Source organism: Epargyreus clarus, unplaced genomic scaffold (genome assembly GCF_041222505.1).
Source record: "Epargyreus clarus isolate Ecla_fem2 unplaced genomic scaffold, WU_Ecla_fem_2.2 ptg000003l, whole genome shotgun sequence".
In the NCBI taxonomy this organism is placed as follows: Eukaryota; Metazoa; Arthropoda; class Insecta; order Lepidoptera; family Hesperiidae; genus Epargyreus; species Epargyreus clarus.
This window is the reverse complement of record NW_027332211.1, coordinates 11,629,229-11,649,043: the sequence shown is the minus strand read 5'-3', so window position 1 is coordinate 11,649,043 and position 19,815 is coordinate 11,629,229. Positions and strand designations below refer to the sequence as shown.

At 34.2% G+C, this 19,815-nt stretch overlaps 2 protein-coding genes across 3 annotated transcripts in view; one reads left to right on the top strand and one right to left on the bottom strand.

The window, feature by feature from the left end:
- Positions 1–1,987, top strand: part of LOC140754249 (trehalose transporter 1-like protein) — a 21,291-nt gene extending 19,304 nt beyond the window's left edge. Inside the window, exons 3-4 of the mRNA XM_073089212.1 lie at positions 12–773; positions 1,149–1,987. Of these exons, the coding sequence (XP_072945313.1) occupies positions 12–773; positions 1,149–1,337 (951 nt within the window). The 3' untranslated portion in view covers positions 1,338–1,987. The remainder of the gene's footprint in view (positions 1–11; positions 774–1,148) is intronic.
- Positions 1,643–19,815, bottom strand: LOC140754240 (myrosinase 1). Of its 2 annotated transcripts, none has more exons than XM_073089202.1 (7): positions 19,792–19,815; positions 12,457–12,575; positions 10,741–11,316; positions 9,962–10,056; positions 6,287–6,592; positions 5,081–5,322; positions 1,643–1,934 (listed from the first exon to the last, which is right to left on the bottom strand). In XM_073089202.1, exons 1-7 carry the CDS (start codon positions 19,797–19,799, stop codon positions 1,718–1,720), a joined length of 1,563 nt encoding a protein of 520 aa, XP_072945303.1. In that variant the 5' UTR covers positions 19,800–19,815; the 3' UTR covers positions 1,643–1,717. The 2 variants fall into 2 exon arrangements, with proteins under 2 accessions (XP_072945303.1, XP_072945294.1); XM_073089193.1 differs by lacking the exon at positions 19,792–19,815 and adding an exon at positions 17,273–17,560.

Here is a 19,815-nt window from a genome sequence, read left to right as displayed (position 1 = left end):
CTCATTTCCAGGTCGGAATTCTTGCCCAGTACTGTATCGGACCTTTTGTTTCGATGCGCACATTAGCCGCCATCAACTTGATCCTGCCTATAAGTTTCGTACTATCGTTCATCTTCCTGCCGGAATCGCCCTACTTCTACCTTAAATTCGAACGCTCTGAAAGAGCGGAGACAGCTTTGAGGAACTTAAGAAGCGGAGATATAAGACTCGAACTCAAAAATATCGAGATAAATGTCCAAGAGGACATGAAGAATAGAGGTACTTGGAGCGATCTTCTCACCGAGGCCACGAATAGAAAAGCCATGTGGATAAGCTTAGGAGTATTTACAATTCAGCAATATTGTGGAAGTGCTGCAATTGTAGCGTACGCCGAAGAAATATTCAAGCAGGCTAAGGGCCAGCTTCAGCCCTTCCAGGAGTCCATTATCCTGGGGTGCGTGCAAGTTGCAACTTGCATTCTATCCGTCATCCTCGTGGACCGCGTCGGAAGGAAGCCCCTTTTGTTGCTATCTGCTCTCGGAGTGGGCCTCATGAACGGCACCATCGGCACCTACTTCTTCTTCTTAAAGTCTGATGAGTCGTCCGTGGAGCATCTCCACTGGATACCAATAACAGCCCTCCTCATCTACATCGTATGCTACGCTATCGGCTTGTCGACGGTGCCCTACGTCATCATAGGGGAGATGTTCCCCACAAACGTTAAATTATACGCCTCATGCGTCGCTCATATTTACACCGGCATCTCTATGTTTGCGGTCCAAAAGCTCTACCAAGTAAGTATAAAACAACATAAAATTTTGAGTAATTGTTTCCAGATATTGAAATTATATTATACGAGTACTTTTAATCCCAACTCAAACAAGTTTATGAAGCAATATATTTCAAAAGTTTGCGTTGGTTCTTAAAATGAACGGATAAAATCTGTAACTTATTTGACAACTAACATAATAATACTTAGACCCGTTAGTTTATGTTCTGTTTTACGTTCATTGTTCAAGATAAATTTATGTACTGATGGTCCGTTTGATGGTTTCCAAATTTTTTCCCTTAAAATAGTGGAAAAACGAAAAAATCTAATGACTTCCTTAAAAACCATAGATGGCTTAGACCCATAGATAGATCTACAGCATAAAATCTCATGTTTTCAGGTGGTAGCTGACGCGTGGGGTATCTACACAGCATTCTGGGGTTTCTCCGCGTTCTCACTGATGGGGCTGGTGTTCATGCTGGTGGTGTTGCCCGAGACGAAGGGCAAGTCGTTCGCGTGCATCCAGGCGCAGCTGCGGCGCGACGTCGCGCGCGACAACGCCAGCAAGCTGATGACCGTCGAGTATTAGCGGCGGACGGCCGGTTTAGTTAAGCGTACTTTACTTAGGCATAGGTTGCCAGGTTGCCTAGCCGGGCATGTGGCTTTATGTTCGTGGACGACCTGTCTGGTTTTTATTTAGTCTTTAAACACGTAAAATAAGAAATCCTTTTATAACAAAATAAAAAATAATTTAAAACACTTAATCTTAATTACTTTTTTACAAATGAAGGGAAGTCCGGTCTAAGTGCTACATGTCCGGACAGATAACCGCGTCCGGTTGTGTTCCGGGCCGGCAAATCTACTTAGGGATCAAGTCGAAATGAAACTTAAAGATATTACTTAATTGTGTAATGATAGTTTTACATACGTACTTAGCGTTGCAAAGTGTTATTATAAATACAAGGCGTATCACAGGATTAGCCTGTAGAGGGGCAGGAGGGGTAAAACGGGGAGGACGGTGGGGACGAGCTTGCTGGCCGCGGAGAAGGCGGTGAAGTCCTCGGGGTCGTAGTCGGCGGGCAGGCCGCGCGAGCTCACCACGCTCGCGTACAGCCGCGCCGAGTCCTTCGCCGTCCGCGTCTTGTTCGGGCTCTTGAAATCCACCAAGTACAGACCGAAGCGGGACCTGCAATTGCATTTACAAACATGACGAGTGAAATTATAACATGATTTGACTGACGATGTGTTTCATTTCAACTCACTAAAACGCTTTCTATATTATTAACCCCATATTAAGATTATCTCTCTCCTAGATGCCATACACAAGCAAATATTATAAAACATGGGATTTAGATAGGGTGGATAGTGCCATACCTTAAAAAGATTATAAACATCACTCAGATATCGGGAATCGAAACTAGACCGTTCTGTGTATTTAATTGGTACCTATAGTTACCAAAGTAGAGAGTATACTCCCTAAATTAATAATTGCATCTACAGAAAACAATGCACCATTTAATTTATTTAAAGAGTTAATAATAACCGTGATGTTAGGCTATCATAAATGGACAGGAATTAAAATGATTACTGTTATCAGTAAACACGAATTTTCCAGTCATAATTACGACTAAAGTAAGTTACTGTTAGATAAGGATCTTAAAACAGTTTTACAATATATTTATGTATTAAAGGATAAATTGGACTGTTCATTTGTAATGTTATTATAATTTACTTGTATTTGTATAATACATAAATTCTAAAGTATCTGCAATTCTAAAGTTCTAAAGTAGCTACAGCAAGGGGTGTAGATTTTTGTTATTGGCTTTATTTAACTTGAGATGCAAAAACAGTGGAATAGGCAAGAACGTCGGCGAAATAAGAAAAGGTCGTCTGGGCCCTGAATTTATTTTTCAATACCATGGAAGTTTTGGAATAAATAGTCTCTGAAAACTTGTCGACAAACAAAGAGGTCCTCCTGTTTGACGGATTTCTCTGTTTTCGTCTATGCTAAGATGTTTAAAGGATCCAGATCCAATGTGCGCATATTCGCCTACGACTGCGGCCCATGGATAAATAATTAGACACCATATAAAAGTGAATTGTAGAACTCTTGTCTGCTAAATTTTAGCTCAAATTGAGTCCAGACCTCACCTCACTTTCGACCGGGAGATGGAACCGAAAAATCGTGTTAGCTAAATTAGTCTAACACGCACAGCTTTCCGGGTCCGATTTCAGGCTAGGCAACTATCTGATGAATTGAATTTCCATTCTGAGTCTAGATTGTGTGAGGTATTCCCCAAACGAGGAATTGCTGTATAAAGCTTCCTTATAGGAGTAAAAGTAATGTTTAAGATAAGAATAACTTAAGTACTTAATAATATAAAGCATGCTGAAATTTTGCATGCTGTGTAACAAATTTTAAAATGATTGAATGCTTTCGGACTAAGTCCTCATAAGAAGCAATACGTCTATAAAGACTACATCTGAAGAGATAATATTTAGAGACGGTAATAAATACAATGTCTGAAGTATATAACGTAATTACAATGTTAAGTCAAATGAGGTCCGAAGTTGGATGGATGATCGTTAGGGGCTAAATTGTATTTGCTTCATGCTTTGGAGGACACGTTAAGCCCTTGTTAAGCATCTTGGCTATTACCACTTAATAGCACATTATAAACTTTACTGAGTAGTTCCCATAGAACTCATAAGAAACTCCTTTCAATCAACATGAATATTTACTGGAACTGACAATTGGATTACGAAATTTTAATACCACGAGGATGATATTGAATATCTGAAGTAAGTTTTACCAATGCATCGACATCGTAAGTATAAGACAAAAAGCATTCAAAATAATTGTGTTTTCTTATTGCTTTGTTGAGTTATTTATATTATAAGAATAATATCAGGTGACTGGTCAAAAGAACCAAGTAATTACAATGACAAGGCCTTTGAGTATTATAATAATGAGTGTGAACATCCAAAATTACTTCGAAGATTTTACAAAAGGTGAATGCCCGGGGAAGGTCGTGTGTCAATCACACTGTGATGACCAGTCTTACACTTACAATAGGTTACAACGAACCATCAATTCTGTGAATATGTACTTCTTTTCAATGGATCGTCGTCTCCGAGGCTGCGAAAAAGCCTTTGACGGTTTAAATATTATGATACAAAAAAAATACCTTTGCAAATCACCTCGGCCAATTATATGAATAATAAATTTATTATTTATTCATTCATAAAACTTATAGAATTATTTAACACATATGTTGCAAATTTTGGAAGATCATCCCAGCAACTTTTATAATTTTGTAATTGAATATGAGGAAAATATTTTTATTATATACAAGCAGAATAAATTTAAAACGACATAGGGTTGTCAAATTTCCGTAGGCTACTGACTGAAAATCCTAAATTGAATTACAGATCAAATTCCATGATTGATTTATTTAACGGTCCTCTCACACCAAATATGTCTGCCCAGCCCTTGTGACCCATATGGCACAAATTACAAAGTAATTAGTAGTCACGTAGATAGCAGTCTTTTTTTCATTTCATACATAACTCCTCACAAAAGTCGTTAAAAATACTTTACTTGTTTCAAACTCATTGCAATATCTGAGGTATTCACTAAAAATATCGTAATAAAAAGATCTCGTTGTTCTTCCATTTGCGTGTTCAAGCCAGAACTGTATTTTCTGATAAATATATAAATAAACTTAAAAAGGCGTAAAAATATTTTAAAGACCAAAACCCTTTAATTTCTATATTCGTTCGCTATGATATCATCAAACTATATTTATGTCTTATAGTACGAAAATTAAAGAAATGCTAAACATAAAACATATGTAAATATTTGGTATAATATGAGATATGGTTTCCCCATCTTCTTTTAAACGCTATAAAAACTTATTTATCATAAAGACTGGAATCAAGTATAAAACTAGTTATACAAGTATCTTCACAGATAATACTTATTTATAGCGAATAGTTAAATGTATTGGCATCACCTTTAGTTCGTTATTAACCGACAGTTTGATTAATCATTTACTTCTACTTTTTATCACATGACGTCAATATGAGTATAATTAAAATATATTTTATAGTTGTCTATTATATATGCAGCGTAAAAAAGTAATCTTCTATATGATATCCTATTATAATGTGGTTATATGCCACCCGTGGACACGTAATCAACTCGAAACAGCACTTCAATCGTGAACTGTGAGCGAAGATGAAATGCAACACAAAGTATCTCTCCTTTACCGCAACGTCGGTGGACTTGACGGCTATTATCATTCTACATAACATAAAAACCATATTTACACATATCCATCATCCCATTCGAAGTTGTCCATCAAGCTCCACGCGAAGTAACCGATGACGCTGCTGTTGTCTTCGTGGATGGCGTGCAGCAAAGCGTTGAGGTAGTGGCTGTAGTAGGACACGCGCGCGTCGTCGTGCACGCCGCTGAAGTCCGCATACCCGTTCTCCGTTACTATGATAGGTACGTTGTTGTACTCCTTCGTTATCCAACGCAGTAGCCGCCTGAAGCCGAAAGGAACGACCTGGAAACAATAGTTACCTACATTTAGACAGGTAGTTATACTCTTAGAGAAACACGTTAAAACTCATTTTTTCTTCCAAATCTTTTAACAATTCGACTCTAATATTTTCTCAATTCTACCGCTTCTTTGCTTGACATTGATTAAGTATAATTAAAACAAGGTATAGGTACTAAATAAAATAGGTACACTTCACATTTATATAGATAACGGATATAATGAAATAATTTACATTTAGATATAAAAACCTAATTACTTAAAATGCATCATTCTGCATATCAAACTTGGTTTTTTCAGTACAATTACGTGGATATATATTCATTAATTATCTCCAAAAGTTCAATAAAATTCACATTTAATATCATTGCAATTATACATTGTATACCTAATTCATTATAATTAAAGTAACGGTACCTATATTATGAATTATTGCAAGCATACATTAGTTATAAATTTGCTCTTGCAGTGTATTACTTTATTGTTTAAAGCAAATGCAAGTTTATTATGCGAACAAAGGCAAAGATAATCACAAGGACAAATCATAAAATAATTACATCCATTATGTTGTAATCTGAGCAATTTAGCAAAATATTGAGTACGTTGTAAGAAACATTAGCGGATTATCGGACAGACGCGTTTTTTATAACATAAGAGTAATGGACGAACATGCAGTCCACCTGGTGGTTAGTAGAAACTGCCATCCATGGATATCCGTAATCAATCCCAAATAAGATTACATCCCTGCCTGAGGACCGCCACAGATGCACCGCTACCTCTGTGGACTAAGCTGGAATGTCTCGGAAAAGTATATTTCCCTTATCACACCCTTCAAACCAGAACACAGTTATTATTAGGCAGTTTTGTATTTGTTATGCTGTTATTAGGCAAAATAAAGTGTGGCGGTGGTGCCACCGGAGTCGAAACACAGAAGGTACCATCTTTAATTAATTGATGTGTCTAAAATTACCTTTAACCAAGACGAGGAGGACATTGAAGGCCAGCTTGCATCTTGAACCCTGACGATGCCGATATCGTTTTCGTGTGACGGTATCTTGCCTACTTCTCCGTCAGCCATGCTCAACATATAAGTTGTGTAGTGATTCAACCCGAAGAAGTCAGCTGTGCCGCGGATGTAGACGACCTCCTCAGGACTAAACTTCGGTAGACGGGAGCGAGTGTAGTTCTGTTGACGGCTCTTCTCGTCAACCAGTCTAATCAGATCAGGAGGGTAGTTTCCTTCGGCTGAGTACACGGGATGCGCGTACCATCCCACCTGAAAGGTGAAACAAAAGTATTCATTAACTACTGCGTTAAAAATTAAGTGATGTCCACATCGTGGTAAAAATGTCGTAATAATGGTATTTTTTGTATGACAAGCATAATAAAAGAGCATTTAGACTGGCCTGATGGTAAGCGGAAACTTCTATCCTCATAATTAGCTTAAAATAGTATCCTACATAAGCAACAGATAATTTACTTTCCCGTAGACCTTGGAACACCTTGTGTATTATGTTACCATTCATAATGCATAAATTTTAATATAAATTATTAAGTAAAAAAAAGCTTTGGGAAGTTCCATATTTTATTTACCACAGTTTTATAGTCCTTGAATAATTACGTTCTATTCGCAAAAGCTTTTGATTGGATAATGAAGAAAAACTAAATATTGCACGCGACTCTCGCCGTACAAGATAATATTCTCAGGAAATTAACTACATATTTAGATTTAGATAACAACTATTTATTTAGATTTAGATAACAACTATTTGTACGTAACGATACAAAAATATAATTTGTTTATTATTGTAATAATCTAACTTCGACTATCACTAATTCTTGTGACATAAATATCAATTTACAAAATCTACATTCCATGATATGTTTAGGTCCTTAACAGCAATTCATATAAAAATCAGCGGAATTGTAACCAATATTGATGTGTTGATTCTAATAAACAAACATGTCAACATTTTTATACATATACACTAAACTCAACAATCGAATTAGAAATATACAACTTCTACATCTACAGAGCCATCCAAACTCATAAAAAGCTGTCCAATACAATTTAAAATTTTAAACATTTATTAAATATAGATACGTTATTTATTACTGCTTATGTAGGTATTTATGTACGCAGTAAAGGTCAATTAAGAAACCTGAAGAATGTTTTGTTCTAATAAAACCACATTTATGAATATTAAGTTATGTCATGTTATATGATTGACTATGTTAGTATTTTTTAACTCTACATAGCTACATGCTGTGACCGATGATCAAAGCTACTTAACATTGCAAGACAAAGCTCTACTATTATAAAAACGGTAGGTCTGGAAGCATAAGAAAATTGCATCGGAGCTTCTTATATACCAATTAAAATGCAAATGTAATTAATTTAGCATTAGCAGCACTTATATTTATACTCCTGTTTTTTCTCGAATCCTATGTGTTGAAACGAAAACAGAAAATGTTATATAGAAACCTTTAAGCTTAAAGTATCCCTATATTTTTATAACAACTTAAGTTACTAATAATATCGTTATTAATGGAAAAGCTACTTGTAGATTAACTTAAGAGATTTTGGGGAAACACGTGTAAAATAACCACACCTATTAGTATAATGACGTTTAGGATTTTTTGTTTGTTGCACGTCTTAAAGTATATATGTACTATCAGTCACATTAGTCGCGCATGAGTACGTATTTAGTTTTATCTTATTTCTACACAATAAATGGTGTGAAGTCATTGCGCACCTGTCCAGCTTGAACTATGATGAGAACCTATCTTATTCTGAAAGGAGATAAGTACGTACTGCAACAGAATAGCAATAGGTCCATAATGATCATGACAATGGGTAATTCATCTGCCATAGAGATATAATGTAGAACCAACGCCCACGAACACTAATAGGTACATTAGGTACTCTCAATATGTGGGCTAGCCCGAGTTCATTAACCACTCAGCAGCAGGTGACTTACAATACAAAAATATGAATGATTATTATGTATCTATTCTACTGTGTAGTTAATTTCTTCGAATTAATAAACCTACAGTTATATCACTTTAACTGCTACAATTAAATTCGATTTGGATTTATGTATGCCAAGAACAACATTCTAAGAAGGGTTAATGTCTGGCAAGCATTCGTATAAGGCTACCACATCCTACTGCAATACATATTAAAAATCAAATTCATATGTCTGCCCATATTTTATAATTAATTCTTATTTTCTAAGATCACACGATACCAAAAAGTCCAATTGTAATTTAAGAATTTCTCCGTGCACCTCCATGTGCTAATCATGGAAGTGGAGGAAATTTTGAAGAGACTCTTGGACAAAGTTAGAGGATGTTACAAATAGTGACGTAGGTTATTTTTGACCAAAAAGTACTGTGACATTTAAATAAAAAATATACTCTGCGTACTCTAAATTGATGAGGTGCTAGATTGAATTATCTTAGTTTAAATGATGTCGATAAAAATAAAGTGTTAATAAAGAATCCACCACAGCCTACTTAGCATAAGTGTCAAGGCGAGTTTTGCCATGGAATTCGCAGTATCACATTTTTTCCAGTAATTAAGTGTATTGGCAAATTAGGTACTCAAGAGTAATAATACCTAACTATTAAAGGTTGCGGTAATTTAAAATGTGGCGGAACATATTGTTTTAAATATCTTCTTATATATAAATTCTCGTGTCACAATGTTAGTTACCGTACTCCTCCGAAACGGCTTCACCGATTTTCACCAAATTCTATATGCATATTCAGTAGGTCTGAGAATCGGCTGCTATCTATTTTTCATATCCCTAACTGATAAGCGTTGTTCATCCTTAACATTTTTTTATTTATATGGCAACACAACGTTTGCCGGTTCAGCTAGTAATAAAATAGAATGACTTTTTGAAATTAAAGTAATGAGTATATATGATAAACTATTCTTTTTCTCACAGCTAAAACTTCAACGAGCTTTTTCTCATGTCCGGAATTTTAGTTACAGTCCTGAAACATTTTATGACTTCAGTACGTAGTTAATCTTATAAACATATTTAATTATCTGATAGTTTCTAAAGTACCTACAACGTATTATTTTCATGTAAGATAAAATCTATTGTTAAACAAAATTCGTTATCAGAAGTACTATCTCTGAGATTATTGTGGATTAGATGTGTTTATCAAGTGCTACAGGATTTCGCGATAAGAGCACTTAAAATACAATTAAATTATATAATTCTATACTATTCTACAAGTAGAGAGTTGAAGATAATATAAACTTTGCGTGTAGACGATTCCACTTTATTTCTAAGCAACCACTTACCATCAGATTAATGACACTATAACTCTTTTAGTACCTGCTACTTATTAAATCTTTATTTGCAAATATATCAAGGTATTAAACCGTACAATTATATCGTGTACACACACGCTCTGTAACCTAAACGTCTTGTCATTATACATATTAGATTTTTTTTTGCATCTCAGATACCACACGCTATATTTTGCTTGGGGCCCGTCACAAGTTACTAAACTGCCAATTTACTCTCTCTCCAAACCGAAGATTTGGATGCGAAATATAAATTTAATTGTATTTAATTGTATGTACGTTAATTTTTATACAGAAATGACTATCAATACTACTCACATGAGTTTGTAAGTACAATTCCGCTGCAGCTTTATCCTTAGATGTGTTTGCTTTCGGTTCTGCCCAGTTTGAGTCCAGTGACATGCCAATTTTACCTGTATAATAAAATAAATTTATCGTCATTATCAAAATACCATTTTAAAGGTCGAATTATTAAGATGATTATATTCTTGACATTCGAGAATTGATGAATAAAAAACAAATGTATAAACTACGTAATAATTTAGCGCGATACAACAAAAACAAAACAGCATAAAAACTGATACTTAAGCTGCACTCAAATACCGGTCCTTGGACAAACAATTTGAAACGAACCACAGTTAATTTACATTTACGACATTAAGAGTTAATTGATCATAGCTGCGATCGATTATAGTCTGCGCTGATTGTATATTTTATTACCAGTAATTACAAATATATTACATACTAGTTGACTCGGGCAAACCTTGTAATGCCACAAAAATATCTCGACATAAGACAGACGTATCGGGTACAAAAGTGTACATATAAACACTTTGAAGGTGGTAGAACCCTTTGTGGTCGACTCCGGCGGCACCACCGCCACACCGATTTCTATCTAATAACAGCAGTGTTATTAGATATAATAAAAAATGTGCTATGCTGGAAACTTTGCAGAACCCTACTCTACAACTTCAAAAGTTTCATGTCACATTATCATGGTTTCATTGCATAAAAGTAAAACAAACAGACATACATACATTCACACGGACATACCAATACAGCATACAGATATATAGTTATAGGTTAATCTGACATACCTCCGTACGTAGGCCGATACTGTTGGTCGAACAAATGATAAGCACTGGCGTGAGCTTTCAACAAGTTGTGGGTGCAGAGGTACTCAGCAATGCCGTGCCTGTCGAGAGCTGGAGCCCGGTACGTGCCTCCGTAACCTTCGAGACAGGTCTGCATCGGCTCGTTGAAAGTTACCCAATACTTCACTTTATCCGCGAAATTTGCAAACAAGACATTCGCGTAGTCCGTGTAGTAATCAACTATGTGGGCATTGGTCCACCCTCCGATATCTTGCAACTTCTGTGGTAGATCCCAGTGATATATCGTCACCATGGGAGTGATATTGTACTTGACCAGTTCGTTTATAAGATTTTTGTAGTAAAGAATGCCGAGCGGGTTGACTTCGTTAGCTAAGCCGGTGGGCAATATCCGTGGCCATGATATTGAGAACCGATAAATGTCGACTCCAAGCTCGTGAACCATTTCTGCGTCACGCTTATACAAGTGGTAGGAGTCCGCAGCAACGTCGGGGTTGGAGCGGTCTCGGACGAAATCGGGATTTGTGTGTATTAAATGGTCCCATATACTTTCTGTCTTTCCTGGAACAACAGAATAGGAACATAAAATAAAGAGTTGACTATCACAGGTTACACATGAGATGTGATGTGAAACATTAAAATTGATGGAAAATGTTCCATCAAATTAACGAAAATCAATAAATAAATGTGGAATAAAATAAAATAATAACATGCTATTCATTTCTATCTTAATTGTGTGTATTGTTTCTTGGAAGATTTTAATATTATCTTTATCTTAGAAAACATAATATACCTAAGTCAAAACAATAAATTGTTTCTTAGTATATTGTGCTTAGATTTTCCTACCAGTAAAGCTTGTAGTGCAGCATCGAAACTTTATTTACTTAAAATAACCACCCACTACAGGGAGATACATACTACAGTTATACTACCTTTCTCCTCTCAGAAGAAGAAGGATTAGGCCATATTAAATTGCACTGGCAAAGTTCGTATTGGTAAACTTAACATAGAACTTATAGAACTTTTTTTATAGATCTCTCAGGTATGCAGGTTTCGTCGTGATGTTTTTCTTCACCCTATAACTACACACCATCGCATAGGTGATTTGTAAAAATCAGAGGCCTGGAATTCGAACCTCGGACTCCTCGATCGAGAGGCCGACTGTCAACCACTAAACTATCAGTGCCTTAACAAATTAATTAACAATAAACTGAAATCATAGGAATACTCAAACCAACAGTGAGTCGGTAAACACACCGTTAAAAATATAATGTGAAACACTCAGGTATACCTATGTAAAACAGTACGAGGAAACCGTTTTTATTTTTAATCCTGTTTTAATAGGAAAACCCGTTGATGAAATTTTATTATGTGCACTTGTAAAATATATATATTACATAAACTATATAAGCATAAAATATTTATTGCATAATTACAGTCGATTTAACAATAAGACTGACGATCATAATTATTTATAATCATTCAAACTAGTTTGATGAATTAAATGGGAGGTACGTATATTTAGCAACGTAGCACTTGCAAGACTAGACTAAGAAGATCGTAAAGCAGAACAGAAAAATAGGTCTTAACTGTAGTGCTAATTTACCTTTCTGTAAATTAATGTGTCATTAGGGTAACAATAACTAAGTTAATATGAGTAAATCTACTAAAGGAAACAACAATATTAAATCAATATATTACCATCTTCGTTCCACGCTCCTTCAATCTGAATAGCCGCCGTAGAAACACCAAAAAAGAATTCTTTTGGAAACGTGTAATTTGATTTATCACCACCAGAAAAGTTTAATATATCAGCACTCCTGAAAATAAATAAGCATTATTAATTTATTTTATTAAATTATAATTAGAAAATAACAAACAAATAGTTTCAAACAGGAAAAAAAATGTGAGCCGTCACGGGACGCCTGGCAGATGTGAAACATCGACATTATTTTGTAAAAGTAATATGCAGAAAAGAACATATTGTGATAGGAACTAAATATGTCATAATGATAAAATAAAATATTACGATTGCGCATGGCGACGCGTCGCCACACCGTACACACTACTGCATATAGACTGTATATATATACAAAAGCATGCATCGCCACGCCAGAAATCGGTTTTACGTGCGGCTATAGATGTTTCACATCAAAAATTTAAATTTATTTTACATATTAATGAATTTAAACATCTGTTATTACTGAATTTGAAAATTATCCTCATATCGGTACAAAAAATAAATAAGTGCACGTGAATATGCAAAAGTTTCTTGGAAAGAGATGATCGCTTTTAAACCGTCCGATAAGCAATATATTTATAAAACTCTATAAATTTAATTCGTGTATAATATTTAAAACATGATATACCTAAGAGTTAAGTTATGATACAATGATTTCGTAGGTATGTTATGATACAAGTTGAAACTTGAAGTTACATTTAGTTTTTAAAAGCGACAATTAAAGAGTTTTAACTTTTAACACATTATGTGAACATTATTCAAGGTTGCTTAACGATTACGATAACTATGCACCTCCTTTTATAAATATAAATTGTCTAGCTAAAACAAGAAATAACCGATTTACATCAATCAAGTTATTGTAAACTTTTCTATGTCATTAAATCCGATCCTGTGAAATGAAATAAAGTTATTGACCTTACTTTTAAATAGCCTATGTCCTCGAGCCAAATACATGTGATTGTTTTATAAGTAGGTACCTACCTATTCTTCAAATCTACATACGGACGCAGATATAAAAAAACGAATGTAAACACTGATTTACAAAACCAGACCAGCTACTCTACTTATATTAACAAAAATCGATAATCAGAACATAAGCTAGTTGGCAAGAGGTACAGGCAAGGTAAGATGTACAAATAAAGATCTTGAAAATATCAGTGTTACTTCGTTCGTCGTATCAATATAGATCTCGTTACCTTCGATGTTAAATTTTAACGGAAACACTATACGTATCTCCCGTGAGAGGCGTGGCTGCCGTGACATTGGCCGTAGTGTCGTGTAACCAGGACGTACTCGTTATGACTTAGACATTGCTCAAAAGGGCTATGCGGAAACAGCAACAATGACACGAGACTGTATCATACTTTCTGGGTTACACTCGTATATCGATAAGTTACATGTAGGTTAATTGATATTTAATGAGAATCCGCTGAGGTTACAGTAACAAGGCATCGTTGCCCTATACACACAATACAGAATTGTAATCCATATATAAACATATAAAGGGAATTTTCTCATCGTCATCGGGCTATTATTGTTCCACTGCTGGACTGGGTCCCTTCAGAAAAAGACGAATTAAAACAAAACTCCACTGTGCAAATTGTTAGACTTCACACACCTTTTACAACGTTTAAAGTACTCTTATGCGTCTAGCTTTCCTCGCTGTGTTTTTCTTCACAGTTATAAAAAGTGATACGTAAATGAGTAATAAGCAAATAACTGAAAATTCAGAAATGCGTGCCTGGAATTAAAAATTTGGACCCCATTTGATAATTTGGGCCATATATTAAATCCAAAAACTTTATTTAACACCAACAAAATGTAGTATTAAAAAGTCCTTCAAATAAGGCTATCGCACATACGAGTAAGCTGTGTAAAAAGGGCGTATGTATATCCGTAAGGAAAACCTTCTACCCGTTACCTTAAACAATGCGGAAAACGAAATGCGACTGAATGACCTACTAATTACGATAAGTTCGATATATTTTATCTACCATTCAAGTGTTCCAAGAAACATTGACGCAATAAAACGTAAATGACCATTTTAAAATCAAATTAATGTTTAAAGTAACTAAAAGTTTTATTAGCCTTACCATTTTAATTTCCGTTCCCTGTAACTTATATACTTTCAATTGATTGTTTTAAAACGGCAAGATAATCTCGAATTCCGTTACCTTCAGAAACTGTGATCAAGAACTCATTTAATGATTAATGTTATGGTAATGATCGATTTAATGATAAGGACAACAGAGGAAATCACAGCACCGTAACAACTAACGAGCAAAAAATATAGGATAAAACTAAATCCCACGAAGACAATAAGTCTCTTTTTGAAGATCGTCTTCGGGCGATTTTCAAAAAGAAACTTATTGTCGATATGTCGATTCGGGATTTTTATAATTATCAACAGGGACTAGAATAATATTATGATAGCTATATTCAACTGTATCTATCATCTACATGTTCATTTGTATTCAAATTTGCTGTCAAAATGTCTCAGAAATTTCAAATACATTACCCACCTCAAAACTTCACCTTGACACGTAAAAATCAGGTTTTTAGATATGACCTTTAGTCAAAGTAATTAAGTGTAACTACCACTGAAAGGATTTTGCAATAATGAACGCTAATAATGGATACGAGTGTTTTGTAATAATAATACTTCTGTATAAAATTAGAGGTTTCTATACATGGCAATGTTATGATGTTATGATGTCTACGCTGAAACGAGCTATTATAATATTAAATATGCTATTCGCCTTATACATTTCAAATGCATATGAACCTCACATAAAAACGCAAATCAACTGTAGGGCCTTATGATAGGAATTTGCAAGTAATGCAAACTTTCGATTGGATCGCACATCGAAGCGCGCAAAATACGAACATTTACGCAATCCCACATATCGATAGTGACATATGGGCGCACTAATCATCATGAAATCATCTTTGTCAATTCAATCATCGTTGCAATTTTGTTTTTCACGAAATTGCAGGCATATTTAATAAAAAACAAATTTGCGGTTTGGTTTTTAATTTGTTTAGCATTTCAAGTGAAAACGAAGGGTTTTTTCATAGTATATCTAATCTTATTAAATGAAATATTGGGGTAAGACGACATGAAGTAGGAAATGAATTGTAAATCATAAATAAAATAATATAATAAGTAATAACAACAAAATTGATGAAATTCCTATTAGATTAGATTCTCAAGTAATATAGAACGGTAAAGATGTGGTTTTAAAAAAATTCCAAAACTATGTTTTGGAACTTATATTTATATCGTATCTATGAGAGGTGTATAACGATCTTGCAAGTAAATACTAAAATTAATCCTCATAAAAACAGACAACTGCGCAAACAAGTAATGATAAGAATCGTGTGGAGTCTGATTGAGACTTATTGTGTATGTGTATTTTTACTATGTTTTATATAAAATGACTAACATTATTTTATTTATTAGCCCTTCTACTAGATCTAATACGTCTATAAATTCTACATCATTTATTTGATATGAGTTTATTTTTATTGATGTTACTTTGTATACTGACTCTTTAATAAAAAATGATAATTACAACTGACAAGAATAAGAGCAATCATTATGAGGAAAAACATAAACGTTCTTTCTTTAGAATAGTAAAAATATGTAACCGGGCATACCCGCGCATGTCAACTCGTGTCAACCGCACTGGTTTTTTTAATTGACTCAAAAGCACCTACGCCTTACACCATTACATCGTTGAATAAAAAGTTACTTCTTGTTTCTCGGGAGTATCTTTCCTAAATCCTCTATCTTTGGGCGAAAAAAGTACAGTCAAGCAAACTGCTTACTTTAAAAAATATTTATTTACTTCTCTAATATTTATTTACTGTACATTATTTAAAAAAATGATTCGTGCAAATAAGTGCACGCCTCAAATTCAAATTCAAATTCTTTATTTGCTAGAACACAGTTATTACACAGATATTATGTACATACTACAGCCCAGTGTGTTCTACCTGTATGAGGTTTGCAAAAATTCAACAAAATTATATAAAACCAAAATTAAAATTTGTTACTAATTGAATTATAATACCTGACTGGCATTAGTCGATTAATAATAATATTTACATAAGTACCAAGTCAATAATAAGATTAAATAATCACACGTCAAGAAAATAATAATAATAATACCAAATAGTTAAATACAATAAAATAAAATGTGGATAGCTTAAATGTCAGTTTAAAAAAAAACATTATTTTTACAAATTCATTTCAATTTACAATGTCATGTAATCCTGCAGGCTGTAAAAGCTATGCCTCGTGAGCTTATAAAATTGTAGGTACTGAGAGACATTTAAATTTTATAAAATTATATATATTTTATAGAATGGATTTACTTATTGCACGTGCACTTTAGTATTTGAAGCTGAACGTTGCTTAACAAGAAAATCTTTTTTCATAACACGATGCAATTAAATATCTAATATATTATTATTATGCAGTTTATAAGAAAAAATATGTAGCTAACAAAAATAAATACATAAATACTTATGTACACAAATGGCTGTCTTATCACAGTAAGGTAGTTTAGATAGATACCTACCTGTTTGAACGACCATTGTTGTTTTGTAAAGAATTATAACGGAATTTTAAGAATAAAATTATTTATATAATTATACAATATATTTTAAGTGTTTAATTCTGAGAACATTGTGGGGCAGTTGCAAATTGTTGGATCGGCTTTATTGAACGAAAGGTTATTTAAGTAACAATAAATTATTTTATGTACTTACCCATTACACACTAATACTAATACGGTTATGAAAGTTAAATATTTGTACATCTTCATTATAATGTTTTTAACACTGTCTACGAAAAAATAAATATCACAAATATATCACTTTAAATCTATCTAACTTTAAATTACTATACAAAATAATTTAAGTTCTAATCATAACTACTGAGTTGAAAAGTAGCTCAGTCGAGTGTAGCGATCGAGCGACTCGAAGTCCTTCACGAGTTTTCGCAAGTGTACGTGCAACACGCGCGCCTACCGACCGCGCACTGTGCGCACGAGATTTTCATTTTATAAAGTCATAACGAATGTTCAGACTCTTTGAGCAGACAATTTAGCTATTGAAAAGGGGAATTATGTTGGCAAGTTATCGTCACCGCCGCAGCAGTCAGTGGCATTTCGTCACAGTTTTGTGCGTCCTTCCCAACATCTTAATCCGGGAAACTTACGCACTGCATAATATACAAGGAAGTATACTTTATACTACAGGATAAATTCGTTTTAACAGCTACGGTAGAATTTCCAATTTCAGATTAAATATTAGTAAAGACTGTTTTACGTGGACACTCCTGGTAAATAAGGTAAATGGTAAATTTCAAGGTGGAATGCAGTGTTAAAGTAGGGCTTCTTTAGGACGAAGACTGCGAGGTATCCTAATTTATATTTTATGTAAGTTGGTCTAGTAGTCGTTAGATGCCCAAAGTCGGCAGTAATTTATAAACGCACACTGTTAAACGTATTCTTCGTCCAAAAGAGAAGAGAGTAATCATAAATTGATAAGACGTTTTCCTAACTCTGAAGACTTGGTTGGAATATTTCCAGCACTCATATCGTGTAAAGTCAGAAGTCAGAGTATTTCTAATATAGACTTAGCCTCTCGAACAAACTTTTATCGTAACAAATTCTGACGATTTGCATAGCATACAAAAATTTAGTACAAATTCAATGTCAATCACTCCGATGGTGTTGAGTAAAAAAGGATTTCATATGAGTAGATTCATTTTAATTAGTGATGTTCGCTTACGCGGCGTCCCGGTTATATCTTCTTATTTGAACTTGTTAAAATTTTTTCACCCAGCGACACAAGTACCTAAAACCTCCTGCCATATAAAAAGTTAAGGAATAACATTTATGCTGCAAAATTATTATACTCCGGCAATATACCGCTTGGTATTTTAAAACACATTAGTATTATCAATCAGGGTCAGATTTGAGGGATAACGAGCGGGAATACTTCCCTGGGGCCACCACAATGAAGGGGACCACAATAAAGAAAATAAATATCCAAATTACGACGGCTCAGCAGCTTAAAGATTCCTATTTCACCAAAAAAATGTTTTCGCCTTTTTATCAATAATACTTGCTAACTACTTAGTTCGTCGTCCCTGAGGATACCTACTACAGTTGTGGTGTAAAAAGGTCTCGCGTAATCACGAGTTTCTGTTGATTGATGAAAATAATCGATACGGAAGTTTACCTCAAATTCAAATACGCTGCCAGTATCAGTATTATCGGATACAATAATATTGTCATATGTCACTTGTCTGGGGATCTTACTATATTCAATATAATTAATATTACCTATTATAGTGTAGGAAAACTTTGTTTAAAGAATTTATTGGTTTTCATTGAAAAGTGAATCAAAGTTAACATTGCAAAGGTTAAGCACCATTATTTAGGTGAAGGAAGTTTCACAGACAGAATTTTCCTCTTATTTTCATACAACGGTATTCCATGAGAAATTATTAATAATATATTTAATACGTAATTTCTTAATAACAATCCATTATAATTACAGTCTCATATAGTTTAAATATATATGGTTAAGTCGTCTTTTATTAAGGAAACACGATTTATTATATTATACCTAGTTTTATCGTAATTTTACATTGTTTCTCGTGTAAAAAAAACATGATACTTGCCAAAAAACATCAATCGAAAACATCTTTTCACTCATAATCTATGTCGTGTTCCCCAGCTGTACTTTATCCTGATTTATTATATTCAATGACTTTAAAATAGGCGTTGCACCCAAAACTAAGTACACAAAAAAATACCGCAGCCACCATTTTGCAAACAAGTAAGTCTTAACACACTCTTCAAACAGGAACGCAGCAATGCGATCAAAAATAGCAAAGCCATTTAACAGAAGTTGGATAATGTGGCCGTGTGTCATTTGCCGAAAAAAGCAAGACAGACCCGCTGAGTTTCCTTCTGGACTTTCTCAATCAAGGCTGTGCTCCGATACCGCAAACGGCCAAAAAAATGTCGGAGCCCCCTAACCCTAAATAGAATAAATAATTTTTACTTTAACTACCATATACCTAAAGATATAGTAAATGTATTTATGTGAATTTGATAATGAGTAAGACCAACGTAATGCTGATGCATTATATTTTAGTGTTAGAAAATCCCATGGAGTATGCTACATGTCGCAACAGTCATAATATCGCGTCAGTCAGTTGTTTGTCAGACTTTTCAGTCAATAAACTTACCACATTGGGGTCAACCACATACCTGCCCATATTTTCAGCGCTGCTG